Below are 20,872 nucleotides of genomic sequence, written 5' to 3' on the forward strand. Positions count from 1 at the left end.
CGTCACGTACACGTTCCGATAAACACAGCGGGTTCCCGCCGCATCTCCCAGCATGCACTGGAACTCTACATGTCTCATCTCCCAGCATGCACTGGAACTCTACATGTCTCATCTCCCAGCATGCACTGGAACGAATGAAGCCGATTTAACCTTTAGCTAAGCCCCGCCCCCTTTAGTTCCGAGCTGTCACAGGTCAGCACCAGGAACACTGCTTGATTATTTTAAATGACTTAAATAGTCCAGAGAACAACACAGTGTCTCCAGTTCTAAACCTTCTCCTCGGAGCTGAGGATGTTTGTCCGAGTCGGGCCAGTTGGTCGGTGAACGCTATTGGTTGGTTTGCATTTGGGGGCGGGGCTTAGCCACAGGTCAGTTGGCTTGTATGAAATCCTGCTCATCAAAAAACATTTCTCTAATAGGAATAATAAGGAGGGGAGGGAGGGGGGGGAGAGAGGGAGGGGGAGAGGGAGGGAGAGAGGGGAGGGAGAGAGACAGAGAGGGAGGGGGAGAGAGAGGGAGAAGGGGAGAGAGAGGAGAAGGGAGAGAGAGAGAGAGAGAGAGAGAGAGGAGAGAGGGAGAGGGATGGAGAGAGAGGGGGAGAGAGAGAGTGAGGGATGGAGAGAGAGGGGGAGAGAGAGAGTGAGGGATGGAGAGAGAGGGGGGAGAGAGAGTGAGGGATGGAGAGAGAGGGGGAGAGAGAGAGAGTGAGGGATGGAGAGAGAGGGGGGAGAGAGAGAGTGAGGGATGGAGAGAGAGGGGGGAGAGAGAGTGAGGGATGGAGAGAGAGGGGGGGAGAGAACCAAATATCCTGCGTGACATTTTGTTGAAGCGTCACTCAAACAAACTGAAGGACGAGTCCCGTCGTTTCTGTACGAGGAAACGAAGCTTGATGGAACGTTTCTTTACTCAGGCCGCTAAAGCTACAGATGTTGCTATGCTAAAGCTACAGATGTTGCTATGCTAAAGCTTCAGATGTTGCTATGCTAAAGCTTCAGATGTTGCTATGCTAAAGCTTCAGATGTTGCTATGCTAAAGCTACAGATGTTGCTATGCTAAAGCTACAGATGTTGCTATGCTAAAGCTTCAGATGTTGCTATGCTAAAGCTACAGATGTTGCTATGCTAAAGCTATTGTTTTGAGATACTTTGATAACTTAAAAGATAAAATCAGTAGAAAACTAGAGCTACACTCGGTAGAGCGCAGACCGTGATTTGCTTCATGTTTTCACTGTTTCACACTGATGTACACACACTTTACTAGTTACTTGTGAACCTCCTGACCTTTGACCCCCATCCAGCTCACCAGGGTGATGACATCACTGCATCATATCAGAGGATACGGAACTGACTTCATTTTAATTTGTGGACAATTTTTTTTCAAATGTGCATGTTTTTTAAGGTGTTGAGATTTTGATTAAATGTTTTATCTGTTAGTCGAAGCTGAAGGTGCTGCTGCCCGTCTTCGCCGGGACGCTCTTGATAAAGAGATTTTTAATCTCAACAAGGTTTTTCCGGGTAAAATAAATAAATAAAATGAATTGATAACGGAACATTTTGCCGTTGGTTTGACATCAGTCGGATTAAAACTGACTGGGTTATGATGAAAACAGGTTTCCTTGACCTTGACCTTTGACCTAGACCTTGACCTTTGACCTTTGACCCAGCCGCGCTCTCAAAATCTAATAGAACCAAGCTTGAAAAGGACGAACCATCAAAACTTCATGCAATTCATGTTTTTTTGTGAACTGTTGAATAAATACTCGCAGACAAAAGGAACAGCGTTCGTTGGCGAAGGTCAAGATGTTTGTCTTCTATGGACACATGACATCCTGGCGCTCGCTGTTGGACGGCTGGTGTTTGGACATCTGAGTGGCGTTCCAGTCAGTCGTGTTTGAATGTTTGTTGAGAGTGGCCGGAAGGGGGCGGGGTTTCTGACGGTTCCTCTCGTGGTCGTCCGGCAGGCTGAGCGGCGCCTCGCCCTTCCTGGGCGACAACAAGCAGGAGACTCTGGCCAACGTGTCGGCCGTGGACTACACCTTCGACGAGGACTTCTTCAGCAGCACCAGCGCGCTCGCCAAGGACTTCATCGCACGGCTCCTCGTCAAAGATCCAAAGTACGTCTGTCCGCTCTCGTTTTCACGTGGACACGCCGACATTCTGCTACGTTTAAGTTCGTCCGTTCGCATGACGACGAGCCACTGAAAACACGACGTTTTGAAAACACTCCGTCTCACCGTAGTAACAATACACCTTATTAGTTTTATTTTGACAGTCACCGTAATAACAATCCAACCTGGCAGTTTTATTTTGACAGTCACCGTGATACCAATCCAACTTGGTGGTTTTATTTTGACAGTCACCGTAATAACAATCCAACTTGGTACTTTTATTTTGACAGTCACCGTGATAACAATCCAGCTTGGCAGTTTTATTTTGATAGTCACCGTAATAACAATCCAACTTGGTAGTTTTATTTTGACAGTCACCATAATAACAATCCAACTTGGCAGTTTTATTTTGACAGTCACCGTGATAACAATCCAACTTGGCAGTTTTATTTTGACAGTCACCGTGATACCAATCCAACTTGGTGGTTTTATTTTGACAGTCACCGTAATAACAATCCAACTTGGTGGTTTTATTTTGACAGTCACCGTAATAACAATCCAACTTTCAGTTTTATTTTGACAGTCACCGTAATACCAATCCAACTTGGTGGTTTTATTTTGACAGTCACCGTAATAACAATCCAACTTGGTAGTTTTATTTTGATAGTCACTGCATTCAGGTGACATGTACAGATATAAAAATGAAGTTCTTTATATTTATTGTGAAGTACTTTGTGCTGAACCGTGTTGGTAAAACGAAGCTGCAGGATGAATGCTAATGTGCTAAAAGCTGCGCCAGTTTAGTTCAGGAGTCACATTTTATCTGAGCGAGCCGGAGCGGTAGAATAGTGCCGTAATAACCTTTGAATTTAAACTGTGAATTAGTTTCTTTCCTGTGGGGGGAGAGTATATCTGATGAAAGTAAAAAAAACAATTACTACAGAAAATGACAACAATCTCAACATTAAGCCAATTTCAATGAAAATTATTTATTTTTTCTGAAATGTTCACAATGGTGTTGGTGGTGTGTCTGACCGGAGCCCCTCTCAGGCCGGTTCAGACCACCGCTTGGTTCAGACCACCGCCTGGTTCAGACCACTGCTTGTTTCAGACCACCGCTTGGTTCAGACCACCGCCTGGTTCAGACCACCGCTTGGTTCAGACCACCGCCTGGTTCAGACCACTGCTTGTTTCAGACCACTGCTTGTTTCAGACCACCGCTTGGTTCAGACCACCGCCTGGTTCAGACCACCGCTTGTTTCAGACCACCGCTTGGTTCAGACCACCGCTTGGTTCAGTTCACCGCTTGTTTCAGACCACCGCTTGGTTCAGTCCACCGCCTGGTTCAGACCACGGCCTGGTTCAGACCACCGCCTGGTTCAGACCACCGCTTGTTTCAGACCACCGCTTGGTTCAGTCCACCGCTTGGTTCAGACCACCGCTTGGTTCAGTCCACCGCTTGGTTCAGTCCACCGCCTGGTTCAGACCACGGCCTGGTTCAGAGACTCAGGTTCATCATTCATCTGCAGACTAATGAACTCTGAGGGGAAAGAAAGATGTTTCTGTGGCTTTAAAATCCAGTTCCAGTGTGGAGAGATGAGTGGGTGCTTTTCATTTTAAATGCACAGGCTCTGATTTATTAAAGGCTTTATTTACCCCCCCCCCTCCCCCCCTCCCCCCACCACCCACCACCCCCGAGGTCATGGAAATGGATTTGATGCTTCACTCACAAAGATAAGAGTGTTAATGAAGAAAAAAACAATTAATGTTCACTGCATTAAATTGAATAGTGCTCGATCCCGCGGCTGTAAAAACACTTAAACACTCTGTGTGTGTGTGTGTGTGTGTGTGTGTGTGTGTGTGTGTGTGTGTGTGTGTGTGTGTGTGTGTGTGTGTGTGTGTGTGTGTGTGTGTGTGTGTGTGTGTGTGTGTGTGTGTGTGTGTGTGTGTGTGTGTGTGTGTGTGTGTGTGTGTGTGTGTGTGTGTAGGAAGAGGATGACCATCCAGGACAGCCTCCACCATCCCTGGATCAAGGTAGGACCGGCTCACCCAGGATGACTCTTTCATCTATTCTGTCCTCGGTCTTTTGTCTTTATTGTCTTTATTGTCCCTGAGACAAATACAATTTCTCAGAAAATTATGGTTTTATTTTATGTTATTTTCTATTTATGTTTTATTTGATTAATTTCAGTTTAATTTATTTGTTTTGTTATTTTTGTTTATTTGTTTTTTAGTTTAATTATTGTGTTATTTTGTATTTATTACTTTTTGTTTTATTCCTAGTTATTTTTGTTTGATTTAATTGCTTTGCTATTTTTATTTATCTGTTTTTGGTTTGTTTTGTTGTTTATATAGTTTAAAGGTTTTGTTGTTGTTCTGTGTGCAGCCTAAAGACACCCAGCAGGCTCTGAGCAGGAAGGAGTCGGCCGTCAACATGGAGAAGTTCAAGAAGTTTGCAGCTCGTAGGAAGTGGAAGGTGAGTGCTTCTGTTCCTGTGTACACACACACACACACACACACACACACACACACACACACACACACACACACACACACACACACACACACAGTCAACATGTCTTCATGACGTAAACTTTAGTCAGAGGATTCAGAATGAACATGATTTCTGTGTTTTAATTTGATGATTTTATGTCTTAATTAACTAAATAAATCTCGTCACTAATCGGGATTAATTCGTCTAATTTACAATGAATTAACGTTTTTTTACAGACGATAAGGGCCGGATTATATTATAACGATTTCAAGTGAAAACGCAAAACTTTCTCAGAGTCGCTGAAAACACAACTTTTATTTTGACAGTCACCGTAATAACAATCCAACTTGGTATTTATTTTGACAGTCAGTGTGTGTGTGTGTGTGTGTGTGTGTGTGTGTGTGTGTGTGTGTGTGTGTGTGTGTGTGTGTGTGTGTGTGTGTGTGTGTGTGTGTGTGTGTGTGTGTGTGTGTGTGTGTGTGTGTGTGTGTGTGTGTGTGTGTGTGTGTGTGTGTGTGTGTGTGTGTGTGTGTGTGTGTGTGTGTGTGTGTGCTTTCATTACTAAAACTGAGAACAGCACCAACCAGTGGCCAACATGAAAACTACATCATTATCAGTGTTTCTGCCGTTGCCGTGGAAACGCTAAACCGTTCTAAAGTAAAGTATAAGTTGCGCCTGTTAAAGAACAAACGTCAGATTTTCAGTCTAAACTCTTTGTACTTTATATTTTCACGGTAAACTTCATGGACGTTGTTCTCGGTGGTTTCCAGCAGTAATGGAGGTTTTTCTGTGCTGCTGTAGCGGCTTTCTGTTGTCCCACACTGACATCTAGTGGTCACTGACGGTATGTAGGTCACCTCTAACAAATATGCAAATCCTGATTATCGTCAGATCAGCAGTTTTCTGACGACCCAAAAGGTTCGAAACAGATTTATTGACAATGAGACAATATTTATAGATTATTAAGAGGTCGAATCGTCATTCTGAAGTCACGGCTGAATACAAGCCGAATGCTGAGACATGAATCTGGACCAGTCAGTCCTGACACAGTTACAGTAGTAGTAGTAGTAGTAGTAGTAGTACTAGAAAGTACATGGTACAGAAAATGTCTCCATGGGCTGGACGTGGATTTGACCTCCTCCTCCTCCTCCTCTTCTTCTTCTCTCCCTGCAGCAATCCGTCCGCCTCATCTCGCTGTGCAACCGTCTGTCCCGCTCCTTCCTGTCCAGGAGCAACATCAGCGTGGCGCGAAGCGACGACACGCTGGTAAGACTTCCTGTCGGAGGAGGAAGTGACTCAGACCCTCGGTTTGCTAAGGTTCCATCAGGTTTCTGCTCCAGTTCTGATGGTTCCCTCCAGAACCAGGCCTCGTTCACATGTGGCACCAGTTCTGATATTTTCCTACATCGAGGTGTGACTGACGTCACCGATAAGAGGAAGCGGCTCCGCCAGAATAAAAGCCGAGCTCTGTTTTCTCCTCCTCCTCCTCCTTCCTCCTCATGTCGTCTAGATTCTGTCGCTCAGATTTAACAAAGACTTGAAACTGAATCTAGAGGCTGACCTGCGTTGCCAGATATGAAGGGTATCCTCCTTTACCTTGTTTGTCCCAAGAAGTGACAGAAATGTTTCTTTAACAAACAATAAAATACAACAAAATGTTTATTTAAAACAAACTTAAGACAAATAAAGACATAAAGGAAATGTTAATCGGAAACGTATATATATGGTGATGGAGGTCAGAGGAGTGATGGAGGGAGTGATGGGGGTGATGGAGGGGGGAGAGGAGTGATGGGGGGTGACGGAGGGAGTGAGAAGAGTGATGGAGGGGGGAGAGGAGTGATGGAGGGAGTGAGAAGAGTGATGGAGGGGGGAGAGGAGTGATGGAGGGTGATGGAGGGGGAGAGGAGTGATGGAGGGAGTGATGGGGGTGATGGAGGGGGGAGAGGAGTGATGGAGGGTGATGGAGGGGGAGAGGAGTGATGGAGGGAGGGAGAAGAGTGATGGAGGGGGAGAGGAGTGATGGAGGGGGGAGAGGAGTGATGGAGGGAGTGAGAAGAGTGATGGAGGGGGGAGAGGAGTGATGGAGGGGGGAGAGGAGTGATGGGGGTGATGGAGGGGGGGAGAGGAGTGAGAAGAGTGATGGAGGGGGGAGAGGAGTGATGGAGGGAGTGAGAAGAGTGATGGAGGGGGGAGAGGAGTGATGGAGGGGGGAGAGGAGTGATGGAGGGAGTGAGAAGAGTGATGGAGGGGGGAGAGGAGTGATGGGGGTGATGGAGGGGGGAGAGGAGTGAGAAGAGTGATGGAGGGGGGAGAGGAGTGATGGGGGTGATGGAGGGGGGAGAGGAGTGATGGAGGGAGGAGAGGAGTGATGGAGGGGGGAGAGGAGTGATGGGGGGTGATGGAGGGAGTGAGAAGAGTGATGGAGGGGGGAGAGGAGTTATGGAGGGGGGGAGAGGAGTGATGAGGGAGTGAGAGGAGTGATGGAGGGGGGAGAGGAGTTATGGAGGGGGGGAGAGGAGTGATGAGGGAGTGAGAGGAGTGAGAGGTGTGATGGGGTGGAAGTTCTCCTTTGTATTTTCCGTCTGAGTTCTAAACGTTGTCCTTTGTTCATCCCGTCTTGACACCTACTACTTATACTAATACTTATACTACTACTTATACTAATACTAATACTAATACTAACACGTCTGTGATATTCTAACTGCTCCAGAACAAACCTCTTAAGGAACAAATGATAGAGTTGAAGTTCCAGGCGGAACCACTTGAGGTGGGATTGTATTGCTGCCTGTAGGTCGCCGCCCCTGAAAGGTCAAAGGTCCCAGAGCGTAGTTCTAACGAAGGCCAGGGCGCCGTCTGCAGACCTCCACGCAGGACGGCCATCTTTGTTTCCACAGCCTCTTTGGCAAAACTCCAGTAAAGTGTCGGGTGAAGCTGCTGGAGACGATAAACACTTGAACTCTGCAGCTCTGCTCAATCATTAACAGAACCCAGGATGACTTCCTGGATCAGGCCCGTCCTCAGGTAGGAGGCGGCCCGCTGAGTGTGCAGCTCCCCCTGGAGTCCACAGCCTGAACTGCACCACATTATAGCAGAACTGGCTCGAGGCCCCGCAGGTCAAAGGTTAAGTGTTCTACTCGGGTTTCACTGCGGCGTCGTAAATCTGAAAGAAAGGAGTCGGCAGCGCAGAACGATTCATCATCTACGCTGACTCGGTTATTTCTGCACTCGTAATGGAGAAACTGAACCGGGTTCAGCCGTTTGTTGAGTTTTGAACGATAATTATTAAAAAAGTTATTTTACCTGTTAAATTAAAATATTTTGGAATAGTTACAATATTGGATCTATTCTTTGTTCATTGTTAAGCGGCTGTGAAAACTGACTTCCTTCTGGGGGGAATAAAATCCTTTCTATCAAATATTCAAATGATTTCAGTTACTGTGTTAATTTAAACGAGTTTTAAGCTAAAAAATGACCTATGAAATATTAACATAATAAAGCTACAATATAAAGTTTTTCTGTTTGAATTTGATCCATAGGAAGAATTTACTTTCTATTCCGCTTCTATTCTTTAGAGTTATTGTGTTGATTAACACCTGAGTGGAGCAGGAAGCTCGTACTCTCAGAGATGGCAACTTTCCACCCATTTCAAAATAAAAGCAGGGGGGTGAAAGTACCTAAACTTTATAATGAAGGACAAGGTTGGCCTTGTTGGATTAGAGATTATCAGCAATGTTTTCCCCTGAAATATGAAGTTCCGATTCGTTCTGAGGAGCGAAGAACCTCCGTCAGCAAACGAGTAACCAAAGTGTGTCCCCCCCCCCCCGGCAGGATGAGGAAGACTCCTTTGTGATGAAGGCCATCATTCACGCCATCAATGACGACAACGTTCCGGGTCTGCAGCACCTGCTGGGCTCGCTGAACAGCTACGACGTCAACCAGCCCAACAAGGTGGAACACACAGTACATTAAAGTCTGACCGTGGAACTGTGGAGAACAGTGTGGAACAGTGTGAAACTGTAGAACAGTGTAGAACAGCATGGAACAGTGTGAAACTGTAGAACAGTGTACAATAGCATGGAACAGTGTGAAAGTGTGGAACAGTGTGGAACAGCATACAGCGTGGAACTGTGGAACAATGTAGAACAGTGTACAATAGCATGGAACAGTGTGAAACTGTAGAACAGTGTAGAACAGCATGGAACAGTGTGAAACTGTAGAACACTGTAGAACAGTGTAGAACAATGTGAAACTGTAGAACAGTGTAGAACAGCGTGGAACAGTGTGAAACTGTAGAACAGTGTACAATAGCATGGAACAATGTGAAACTGTAGAACAGTGTAGAACAGCATGGAACAGTGTGAAAGTGTAGAACAGCGTGGAACAGTGTGAAACTGTAGAACAGTGTACAATAGCATGGAACAGTGTGAAACTGTAGAACAGCATGGAACAGTGTACAATAGCGTGGAACAATGTGGTACAATGTGAAACTGAGTAGAACAGTATAGAACAGTGTACAATAGCATGGAACAATGTGAAGAACAGCGTAGAGCAGCATCAGGTTCCCTGTGATGTGAAGCATCACTCTGGCGTTGAATCTCCGGGTTGTTTGCTTGCAGCACGGGACTCCGCCCCTCCTGATCGCCGCGGGCTGCGGAAACATCCAGATCATCGAGGTTCTGATGAGGAGAGGCGCCGAGATCCAGGCCCACGACAAGGTAGCGGCTCCGCGGCGCCACTGAAACACTGTGGAGGTTTATAGAACGTTGTCACAGCCCGACTGGAGAACCGCTGTCGCTTAGATCCAAGATAAACCGCCAGCTCGGAGGCCCCGCCTCCAACAACGTGTCACGTTTAGATGTCAGGGTCCAGAAGACGATGTCCGTTTACACAAACGTTTGAGTGACAACAGAACACATTTAAAAAGTTTTGGAAAACATCGTGGCACGTTTTGAAAATTGCTCAGAGTCCATGGAAACGGGCGAAAACCCTACTTTTTGAAAAATGTTGCGTTCTCCAACTTGGTAGTTTTATTTTGATAGTCACCGTGATAACAATCCAACTTGGTAGTTTTATTTTGACAGTCACCGTGATAACAATCCAACTTGGTAGTTTTATTTTGACAGTCACCGTAATAACAATCCAACTTGGTAGTTTTATTTTGACAGTCACCGTAATAACAATCCAACTTGGTAGTTTTATTTTGACGGTCACCGTGATAACAATCCAACTTGGTAGTTTTATTTTGACAGTCACCGTAATAACAATCCAACTTGGTAGTTTTATTTTGATGGTCACCGTGATAACAATCCAACTTGGTACTTTTATTTTGACAGTCACCGTAATAACAATCCAACTTGGTAGTTTTATTTTGACAGTCACCGTAATAACAATCCAACTTGGTAGTTTTATTTTGATGGTCACCGTGATAACAATCCAACTTGGTACTTTTATTTTGACAGTCACCGTAATAACAATCCAACTTGGTAGTTTTATTTTGACAGTCACCGTGATAACAATCCAACTTGGTAGTTTTATTTTGACGGTCACCGTAATAACAATCCAACTTGGTAGTTTTATTTTGACAGTCACCGTGATAACAATCCAACTTGGTAGTTTTATTTTGACGGTCACCGTAATAACAATCCAACTTGGTAGTTTTATTTTGATGGTCACCGTGATAACAATCCAACTTGGTACTTTTATTTTGACAGTCACCGTAATAACAATCCAACTTGGTAGTTTTATTTTGACAGTCACCGTAATAACAATTCAACTTGGTACTTTTATTTTGACAGTCACCGTAATAACAATCCAACTTGGTAGTTTTATTTTGACAGTCACCGTAATAACAGTCCAACTTGGTACTTTTATTTTGACAGTCACCATAATAACAATTCAACTTGGTACTTTTATTTTGACAGTCACCGTAATAACAATCCAACTTGGTACTTTTATTTTGACAGTCACTGTAATAACAATCCAACTTGGTACTTTTATTTTGACAGTCACTGTAATAACAATTGGTGGTCTGTCCACTAGAATGTCTGTTTTCCAGCTGTTAAGTAACAACAGCACCAACCAGTGGACCAACTTGAAAACTACAGCATTTCCACAGTTTCTGCCGTTGCCATGGAAACGGACATGTTGCCATGTTAATGCAAAACTTTTCTAATTTAAATATAAAAATAATACATTCAAATCGAGACGTTGGTCTGCTTATAGAGGAAACAATTTCTTTTAAATGTTTTCAATGTGAAACATTAAAAAAAACGACCGCTGAATACGAAACGCACGAGTCTTGAGACGAGTGGACTCCTCCAGGCGAGCGTCGCGTCTCGTGTCCCGTGTCTCCTGTCAGTATCTATGGAAGCTGGTCCTGCAGCCGTCAGTTCGCCCCGGTGCTGTGGGGGGGGAGGAGTTAATCCCTCCTCTTCTTCCCAGAGCGGCGCCAACGCCGTCTACTACGCCGCCAGACATGGTCACCTGGAGACCCTGAGATTCCTGCATGACAAGAAGTGTCCTCTGGATGTTCAAGATAAGGTGAGACTGCCTCCACACACACACACACACACACACACACACACACACACACACACACACACACACACACACACACACACACACACACACACACACACACACACACACACCCCATGAGAGGCATCACTTTGAAAACATAAAGGCACGTTCTCATTTGACACACCTGGAGGGAGAACCGGCTGCTCACAGCTTTTATCAGCTTATTTGCTGTTGCTATGGAAACTGCTGCTGCACAGTGAGGCTGTGTGTGTGTGTGTGTGTGTGTGTGTGTGTGTGTGTGTGTGTGTGTGTGTGTGTGTGTGTGTGTGTGTGTGTGTGTGTGTGTGTGTGTGTGTGTGTGTGTGTGTGTGTGTGTGTGTGTGTGTGTGTGTGTGTGTGTGTGACGCCAGCGAGGCCAGGATCACTGAGCACGCTCAGTTGCACCGAATTGTTTGTGCAGCGTGTTGAGTGATGATGAGCCTCGCTCGTCTTGCCTCGCACCCACCTTGCCCTCACCCCACTCCGCCCTTGCCTCACCGTGCCCTCACCTGGCCTCGCCTCACCTCGCCCTGACTCACCTGCACCCCCCCCTCGCCTCACCCTCACCTCGGCGTGGCCTCACCTCGCCTCGCCTTGCCTCGCCCTCACCTCACCCCGCCCTCGCCTCACCGTGCCCTCACCTGGCCTCGTCCTCACCCCACCTCGCCTCACATCGCCCTGACTCACCCTCACCCCCCCTCGCCTCACCCTCACCTCGCCTTGCCTTGCTTCGCCTCGCCTTGCCCTCACCTCGCCCTCACCGTGCCCTCGCCTCACCTCGCCCTCACCCTGCACTCGCCTTGCCTCGCCTCGCCCTCACCTGGCCTCGCCCTCACCTCACCCCGCCCTCGCCTCACCGTGCCCTCACCTGGCCTCGCCCTCACCCCACCTCGCCTCACCTCGCCCTGACTCACCCTCACCCCCCCTCGCCTCACCCTCACCTCGGCGTGGCCTCGCCTTGCTTCGCCTTGCCTCGCCCTCACCCCGCACTCGCCTTGCCTCACCTCGCCCTCACCCCGCCCCACACTGGGCTCGCCAAGCACTCTCTCCACCCCCAGTTTTTGGGATTTGGTAGTGTTTCTAGTGTTTCTGGTGTTTCTAGTGTTTCTAGTGTTTCTGGTGTTTCTAGTGTTTCTAGTGTTTCTAGTGTTTCTAGTGTTTCTGGTGTTTCTGGTGTTTCTAGTGTTTCTAGTGTTTCTGGTGTTTCTAGTGTTTCTAGTGTTTCTAGTGTTTCTAGTGTTTCTGGTGTTTCTGGTGTTTCTAGTGTTTCTAGTGTTTCTGGTGTTTCTAGTGTTTCTAGTGTTTTTAGTGTTTATAGTGTTTATAGTGTTTCTGGTGTTTCTAGTGTTTCTAGTGTTTCTGGTGTTTCTGGTGTTTCTAGTGTTTCTGGTGTTTCTGGTGTTTCTAGTGTTTCTAGTGTTTCTGGTATTTCTGGTGTTTCTAGTGTTTCTAGTGTTTCTGGTGTTTCTAGTGTTTCTAGTGTTTTTAGTGTTTCTGGTGTTTCTGGTGTTTCTGGTGTTTCTAGTGTTTCTAGTGTTTCTAGTGTTTCTAGTGTTTCTGGTGTTTCTGGTGTTTCTGGTGTTTCTGGTGTTTATAGTGTTTTGCACTTCCAGGCCACCGTAGTTCTAAATGTTTTTTCCTCCAGTCCGGGGAAACGGCCCTCCATGTGGCGTCTCGTTACGGGAACGTGGACGTGGTGAGCTACCTGTGCAGCATCCGGGCCAACCCCAACCTGTCGGACCGGGTGAGTGCACACACACACACACACACACACACACACACACACACACACACACTTGGAGTGTTTTGAGGCTGACAGTGTGATGCCCCGCCCCCTCCAGGAGCAGGAGACGCCGCTGCACTGCGCCGCCTGGCACGGCTACTCGCCGGTGGCCCGGGCGCTCTGCCAGGCCGGCTGCAACGTGGACGCCAAGAACCGCGAGGGGGAGTCGGCGCTGCTCACCGCCTCGGCCCGCGGCTTCGTGGACATCGTGGAGTGTTTGGTGGAGCATGGGGCGGAGCTTGAAGCAACCGACAAGGTGAGCCGGTGACGCACGTTTATACTTTCTTGTTTGTTTTTTACTTCAACAATCCGCCAAGTATTTCCTTTCTCACCTGATCACCTCAAGAAGAACTGCATGGACCCGCTGGCGAGCCGGAACGTTTCTGAAAATGATGTAGTTAACATGCCGGGCCATGAGGTGGTGCTGTTGGTTTGTTTCTGTGATGGAACCACACACACACACACACACACAGGCTCGTTCCTGCTGGTTCTGAGTGGTTCAATCAGTTCCGAGTCGTTCTGGTTGGTTCTGAGTCATTCTGAGTTGTTCTGGTTGGTTCTGATCGGCTCCGGGTCGTCCCGGTGTGACCGCTGTGCTCTGACGGCGTTGCGTTGTCTCTCCAGGACGGACACACGGCGCTCCACCTGGCCGTGCGGCGCTGTCAGGTGGAGGTGGTCCGCTGCCTCCTCAGACACCACTGTCACCTGGACCGGCAGGATCGCCATGGCAACACGCCGCTCCATATCGCCTGCAAGGACGGGAACCTGCCCGTCGTCATGGCGATCTGCAGCGCCAAAGCCAACCTGGACCTCCCCAACAAGGTGGGTACAGTTCTGTGTTTCTCTGCTCCAGATGAAACCGTCTGCTTGTTTACAGAAAGAAAAGAAACGGGGGATTTTCTTTTTTCTTTTCTTTTTTCTTTTTTCTTTTTTCTTTTTTCTTTTTTCTTTTTTCTTTTTTCTTTTTCCTTCCTGCTTGTTGTGTCACTTTATTCTGTACCGACCGATCTTTGAGATTAATCCAAGTTTCTTATAAATTAAGACAAGTTCTCGATCCATCAGCGTCTCGTAACACCACTTCCTACCACCAGGCGGTGTATTGAGTCTCTAACACTCGGCCTGATTTTAGTGTGAAAATTCCAATATGAGAAAGAATAATTTAGTGCTGAAACTTTGAGGAACAGTAACTCGCTACTGCCACCCAGTGCCTGAATGTGGTATTTAATTTTATAACTTCATTTCACTGTTGAAATCACCAGTTTCTGTAGTTTCTGTACCTTCAATCAGATAATCCCGAAATGGAGGATTAGATTATATTCTCTGTCCTTCTATAGGTTTATTCACAGCAAGTTAAAACCTGATGGAGGATTTTTATCGTCTGGACGGCGTCACGTCCGTCTCCTTTTCATCAAATACGTCTCATGCAAAACGGATTTTTCAGGACGATGAAATTCTTTTTAAAAAAAATTATAAAAATAATATATATAAAAAACATTTATATCATTTTTAATTAAATAAAATATTTAATTTATTTTAAAAATTATATTAATAATGTTAATATAAAATTAGAAATTTTAATTCAATTGAATACAATTTTTATGTAAACTTTGTGAAAAAAAATGTATTTAAAACATTTTTGATTAAATATATTTAAATAAAATTTTGAAAAGGTTTTTAAATTCAATTGACAATACATAAACTTTGAATTGAAAACTAAAATTTTCTTTAATAGAAATTGTATGGAAACGTCGTTGATTTTTTAATATATACAATATAATATTTATTTAAATATAATATTTAAATTAAATTTAGAAAATGTTTTTTTAGAAAAAATTTCAATAAAAATTAAGTTTAAAAAATAAAAATAAATTTCTTTTTTTTAATTTAATTGAAAATTCAAAAACTTTGAATTGAAAACTAAAATTTAATTTGAAAACGGATTTTTTTTTAATTAATAGAAATGTAAAACAATAAATTGAGATTCCTTTACTTCTGGAATCAACGGTCAACTGCACCTCTGTTTAGTTTAAACTTTTACTTATTTCCTCCTTTAATACTTTAGAAACAGGACACTGAAGTATAAACACTAGAGCAGCTTTTATTGTGAAGTGAAAGTGTAAAACGATGCTGTTGAGACGAGGATAATCCCAGTGACTCGGCTCTGAGGAATCAGGCATGACGAGTCTTCACCTCCGTGTCTCTTCCTGTTTCCGTCCCCAGTCCGGCCGCACTCCTCTTCACCTCGCCGCCAACAACGGGAGCCTGGAGGTCGTCCGCCATCTTTGCCTGGTGGGAGCCAACATCGACGCCGTCACCAACGTGAGACACACTTTTCCTCTCATATATATTTAGATGTATTGTAGGACACCTGCTGTGCTCTGCCTGTTTCCATAGGATGTTTAGTTCATGGTGCAGTGGCGAGCAGAGCGAGGTGACGGTTCGATTCCCTCACGTTTCAGCCTCCCGCTTGAACCTTTTGTTTTACTGGATCTTTTTCTTTGTGTCGTAAAAACTACGTCCGTGTGAGCTGGACTAATACCGTACTGTCTGGAATACCCCGCCAGCGGGAACACGCGTCACTTTATTTGCATTTTCGCTTCAGAAAAGTTTCCACCTTTCACAGAAACGTTGTGCCGACGACGTCGGTTCTCTTTGAAACGGCAGAAACTGAAAACGATCTACTTCAGTGTTTTTCAACCTTTTGTTCAGCCATGGCACATTTCTTACATTCATAAATAAATTTAATTAAAATAAGTAAGTATTAAATTACAAACGACATGTTGGAGCTTCATGCAGCACAGTTAATGACGATATTTACCGTTTTTACAGATTTAGCTCTAAAGAAAACTTTTCAATTTAAAAAAAAAACCAAATGGAGCAAAAGTATTTTAATAATATCAAATGTTTCTTTCCTTTTCAAATATTTACCCATGGCTTCCTTGTCACTGCGCCTCCTCCTCTTGCTCTACTGCAAATCTTATTTTATTGTCTTCAGTCAACAGTCAGCATTAATGTGCTTCCTACTGCCACCTGCTGGCGGGGACGGGTGTGTGCATTTCTTCATCAAGTTTCAGACTCAAACGCTCGACAATGTGAAATCATTTCCACTGATTAATGTCTTTAACAAATTAATTGAAATTGGACAATTTTCCACGGTTTAAAATCACTGATGGACTTATGATTTGTAAAATTGGACACTTAAATACTTAAATAGACTTTAGAGGCTTAAGAAGCTGAATTAAAATCTTTGTTTTGTGTTTTCCCGCGTCAGGACGGGAAGACGGCCGAGGACTTGGCCTCCACTGATCAACACGAACTCATCATCTCATTGTTGGGAAAACTGAAGAAGGTAAAACTGAAATATTCATTATGTACTGTGATATGAATGAAGTGGTGATTAAATGATTAAATGATGATCTGAAGCTGATTCTCATGAGGATCGTTGGAAAAGAAGAAGTTATTTGTGGAGAACTTTACCAACGGGAGGACAGGGACCGGCAGGAGAATAAAAGTATTACTGGAGCAGCAGTAAGAGTGAGATGATCCACTCGTGTGGTAGTATAAAGAAGTGAAATGCTTTGAGTACATGTTCCACACCAATACAACAGGATCGTAGAAATAAAGTTAAGCTATGGAACACAAATAAATAAAAAAGCTAAATATATTACAATATTAATAATAATGAAGGAAATTAGGGCACATGAAAGATAAATAGATAAATATAGATAAATTATAGGTTTACCAGTAATTATTTATATATTTTATTAACTTTTTGCAAAAACTATTCACCTGAATTGCATGAAGTTTTCAGGGAGGATTTGTCGTTCTCCAGGGAAGGCTCGTTATGCAGGGGGTCACACAGAAACAGTGAAATGTGTGGACATCAGTGTTAAACAGTGACGAGATGAAGCAAATCAAACGACCAGGAAAAATGATGGAAGCAGTGGTGGATCAATAACCTTGTAATCCATTGGTTTCCATGGTGACGGATGCTACGCGCTCTACCGAGTGTGGCTCTAGTTTCCTCCGTGTGCCTCTGCCTTCAGGACAACCACAAGCTGAGCTACATCCAGCAGCTGCGACCGTCTCCGACCGTCCAGCCCAGGATCAAGCTCAAGCTGCTGGGGCACTCGGGCTCCGGGAAGAGCACGCTGCTGGAGTCTCTGAAGTGCGGCATCCTGCGCAGCTTCTTCAGGAGGAGGCGGACCCGCATGACCAACACCGCCCGCCACCCCAACTCCCCCGTCAACTCCAAACCCGCCGGTACGTCATCGTCGGCTCCTGAAGTTAATCCTGAAGTTATCTGGATAAGAGAAAACCAGAGTTAATCCTGAAGTTACCTAGATAAGAGAAAACCAGAGTTAATCCTGAAGTTACCTAGATAAGAGAGAACCAGAGTTAATCCTGAAGTTATCTGGATAAGAGAAAACCAGAGTTAATCCTGAAATTATCTGGATAAGAGAAAACCAGAGTTAATCCTGAAATTATCTGGATAAGAGAAAACCAGAGTTAATCCTGAAGTTACCTGGATAAAAGAAAACCAGAATTAATCCTGAAGTTATCTGGATAAGAGAAAACCAGAGTTAATCCTGAAGTTATCTGGATAAGAGAAAACCAGAGTTAATCCAGAAGTTACCTGGATAAAAGAAAACCAGAGTTAATCCTGAAGTTATCTGGATAAGAGAAAACCAGAGTTAATCCTGAAATTATCTGGATAAGAGAAAACCAGAGTTAATCCTGAAGTTATCTGGATAAGAGAAAACCAGAGTTAATCCTGAAGTTACCTAGATAAGAGAAAACCAGAGTTAATCCTGAAGTTACCTGGATAAGAGAAAACCAGAGTTAATCCTGAAGTTACCTAGATAAGAGAAAACCAGAGTTAATCCAGAAGTTACCTAGATAAGTGTGTCTCTTTACAGTTTAGTTTATCCGGTGAGGGCGTCTGCTCAGGCAGATCATTTAGATTTCTTGGTGTTTCATGACGGTTTTCTTGGTCCCGTCAGTGTCGGTGAGTATCTCCAACCTGTACCCGGGCTGTGAGAACGTGAGCGTGCGGAGCCGCAGCATGATGTTCGAGCCCAGCCTGACCAAAGGCGTGCTGGAGGTCTTCTCCCCGGCGCACGGCGGCCTGACGGCGGCCGACGACCAGGCCACCAAGGCCATCGACATCCAGCAGGCCAGCATCCACGGTGAGACTCTGAAGCTCCAGACGCTCCGGCGGCCGGGCGGACGCCCTGACGCCCTGACGCCCTGACGCCCTGACGCCCTGACGCCCTGACTCCGCCTCCTTGTGGTCTGTGCAGGCGTGGGCGACTTCAGCGTGTGGGAGTTCTCGGGGAACCCGGTGTACTACTGCACCTACGACTACTTCGCCGCCAACGACCTGACGGCCGTTCACCTGGTGACCTTCAGCCTGGAGGAGCCGTACGAGACGCAGCTGAGCCACATCAGCTACTGGCTCCACCTGCTGAAAGCCCTCACCCTGCCGCAGGACCGCATCGGTACACACACACACACACACACACACACACACACACACACACACACACACACACACACACACACACACACAGTCTAGACAACCACCATGAGACTAACACTCCAGAAGAAAAAGAAAAAAATAAGAAAATTAAAAAGAAAATTTAGAAAAAGAAAAGAAAGAAGGAAAAGAAGCAACGACCCAGAACATTTAGGAATGAGCCAGAATTCACAAACTTCTCAGAACATTTACGTCTGAGAACGTCTGGCCCTTTTAGATTCCTATGTACCGTATAGTTCCCAATAGAGGAGCACCGCCCTTTTCCAAAGATGTGGAGCGCCAAGAAAGAACAAACCTCACGACTTGATAAAAGACGATACTTTGCAGTGGGTCCCAAAATGCAGAAACAGTCATTTTATCCTTGACGCCGTCTCTCAAGACGCCACAGCTAATCTGGATGTGCACAAGTGTCCACGCACGGTTTGCTCATCTGGTGCGAAGGCTGATGTAGTGACCGAAGTTTACAGAGGATCTGAACTGCTCGTCTATTAGGAGCTGGACGGTACAAAGTGTTTCTTCTACCAGTGTCCAGTGTGTGTGTGTGTGTGTGTGTGTGTGTGTGTGTGTGTGTGTGTGTGTGTGTGTGTGTGTGTGTGTGTGTGTGTGTGTGTGTGTGTGTGTGTGTGTGTGTGTGTGTGTGTGTGTGTGTGTGTGTGTGTGTGTGTGTGTGTGTGTGTGTGTGTGTGTGTGTGTGTGTGTGTGTGTGTGTGTAGTGTTTGGCGGTCGCATCCAGCAGCCCCTGGTGGTCGTCCTGGTGGCGACGCACGCCGACCTGGTCGATGTGCCGCGAGCTTTCTCCGGGGAGTTCAGCTACGACAAAGAGAGGGCGCTGCTGAAGGAGGTCAGGAACAGGTGAGGCTGGAGCGGCGCTGCAGGTTGACCTCCTGGTCATCTGACCACTGTGATCTGGAATGAACCAGCAGAACCAAAACGTGAACTGGACTTGTGGAAAGTTGTCGGTTCATTTCATTTAGTTTGACAGCCGTGATCAGAGCCGGCGAACTGAAATATTGAAAACTAAAAAAAAAGAGATGAACGATCGTCACCAACATCTTCTCCACCTCACCGCAGGCTCCTTCCTCAACCTCAACCAAGAGGGTAGGAGTCGAGAGACGCCCCCGAAAGTCTAGAGACCCTGAACGTTTAGAGACCCTGAACGTTTAGAGACCCTGAGAGTCTAGAGACCCTGAACGTTTAGAGACCCTGAACGTCTAGAGACCCTGAACGTCTAGAGACCCTGAACGTTTAGAGACCCTGAGAGTCTAGAGACCCTGAACGTCTAGAGACCCTGAACGTTTAGAGACCCTGAACGTTTAGAGACCCTGAACGTCTAGAGACCCTGAACGTCTAGAGACCCTGAAAGTCTGGTGACCCTGACAGTCTAGAAGTGTCTCAGAATGTCCACGTGTCCTCTGGACTCGTCATATAAACAGGGTCCATATCTGTCTGTCCTCGATCCTCAATGTCTCCACTGAGGATGGATTCGCTCCACAGCTCCTTGGCTTCTTTCAGTGAACTCACACTTCCTGTCTTTGACTGACTAAAGTGTCCGTGTCCAGGTTTGGCAACGACCTTCAGATCAGTGACAAACTGTTCGTGATGGACGCCGGCGCCTCAAACTCCAGAGACGTCAAGCTGCTGCGGAGCCACCTGCAGGAGCTTCGCTCCAGCATCGTGTCCGTGAGTCTGTTTCACACTCCCATCGCCGTTTCACTCCGCCGCCGTCCGGCGTCCTGCCCGCTGAAGCGCCGCCTCCTCCTGAGTGATTCTACAAGTCTCCTCAGATTCAGGAGCAGCTTTTCAGTTGAGTTTTGCAGAAACTAGTTTGTTGTAAGCGTGTGAACGGTCTCTCTCTGCAGAGGTGCAGTCCCATGACGCCGCTGTCGGAGCGCCTGCTGGCGGCGCTGCCGTCCTGGAGGAAGCAGAGCGGACCCAACCAGCTGACGTCCTGGCAGCAGTTTGTGAGCGACGTTCAGGAGCACATCAACCCGCTGGTCAGCCAGGAGCACCTCCGCACGCTGGCCATGCAGCTACACAGCATGGGGGAGGTGAGCAGCAGCCGCACTTCACCCTGACGCCCACCAGGGGGCAGTGCGGGGCCTCAAATCAAACTCTCGTCATCTGGACACCGCAGCCGGCTGCAGGAGCTCAGTGTTTGTTCAGGAGTGACTCGGCACAGGAAGTCACAGCAACACTGATGCACTGATACCGGTACCCAACAACAACCAAACTTAGAACAATAATGCACTTCAAAATATATATGAAAAATAAAAAACTGGCACTTTATCTATGTCAGACCACCGAACCTCTTTACTATTTGCAGTTTATGGAAGGTTTTAGGGAAGAATTATTTTTATCTTCTTTGTCTTACCATATTGTTTTTAAATGTTT

The 20,872-nt window shown here is 46.0% G+C and overlaps 1 protein-coding gene across 1 annotated transcript in view; it reads left to right on the forward strand.

The window, feature by feature from the left end:
• Nucleotides 1-20,872, forward strand: part of dapk1 (death-associated protein kinase 1) — a 65,809-nt gene that overhangs the window by 40,393 nt on the left and 4,544 nt on the right. Inside the window, 18 exon segments of the mRNA XM_080467334.1 lie at nt 1,961-2,113; nt 4,096-4,141; nt 4,494-4,583; nt 5,775-5,867; nt 8,430-8,549; nt 9,218-9,316; nt 11,043-11,141; nt 12,805-12,903; nt 13,001-13,198; nt 13,567-13,764; nt 15,163-15,261; nt 16,214-16,291; nt 16,989-17,205; nt 17,946-18,131; nt 18,246-18,443; nt 19,195-19,333; nt 20,041-20,161; nt 20,341-20,529. Of these exon segments, the coding sequence (XP_080323460.1) occupies nt 1,961-2,113; nt 4,096-4,141; nt 4,494-4,583; nt 5,775-5,867; nt 8,430-8,549; nt 9,218-9,316; nt 11,043-11,141; nt 12,805-12,903; nt 13,001-13,198; nt 13,567-13,764; nt 15,163-15,261; nt 16,214-16,291; nt 16,989-17,205; nt 17,946-18,131; nt 18,246-18,443; nt 19,195-19,333; nt 20,041-20,161; nt 20,341-20,529 (2,422 nt within the window).

The sequence above is a fragment of the Lipophrys pholis genome (assembly GCF_963383615.2).
Source record: "Lipophrys pholis genome assembly, chromosome: 7".
Lineage (NCBI taxonomy): Eukaryota > Metazoa > Chordata > Actinopteri > Blenniiformes > Blenniidae > Lipophrys > Lipophrys pholis.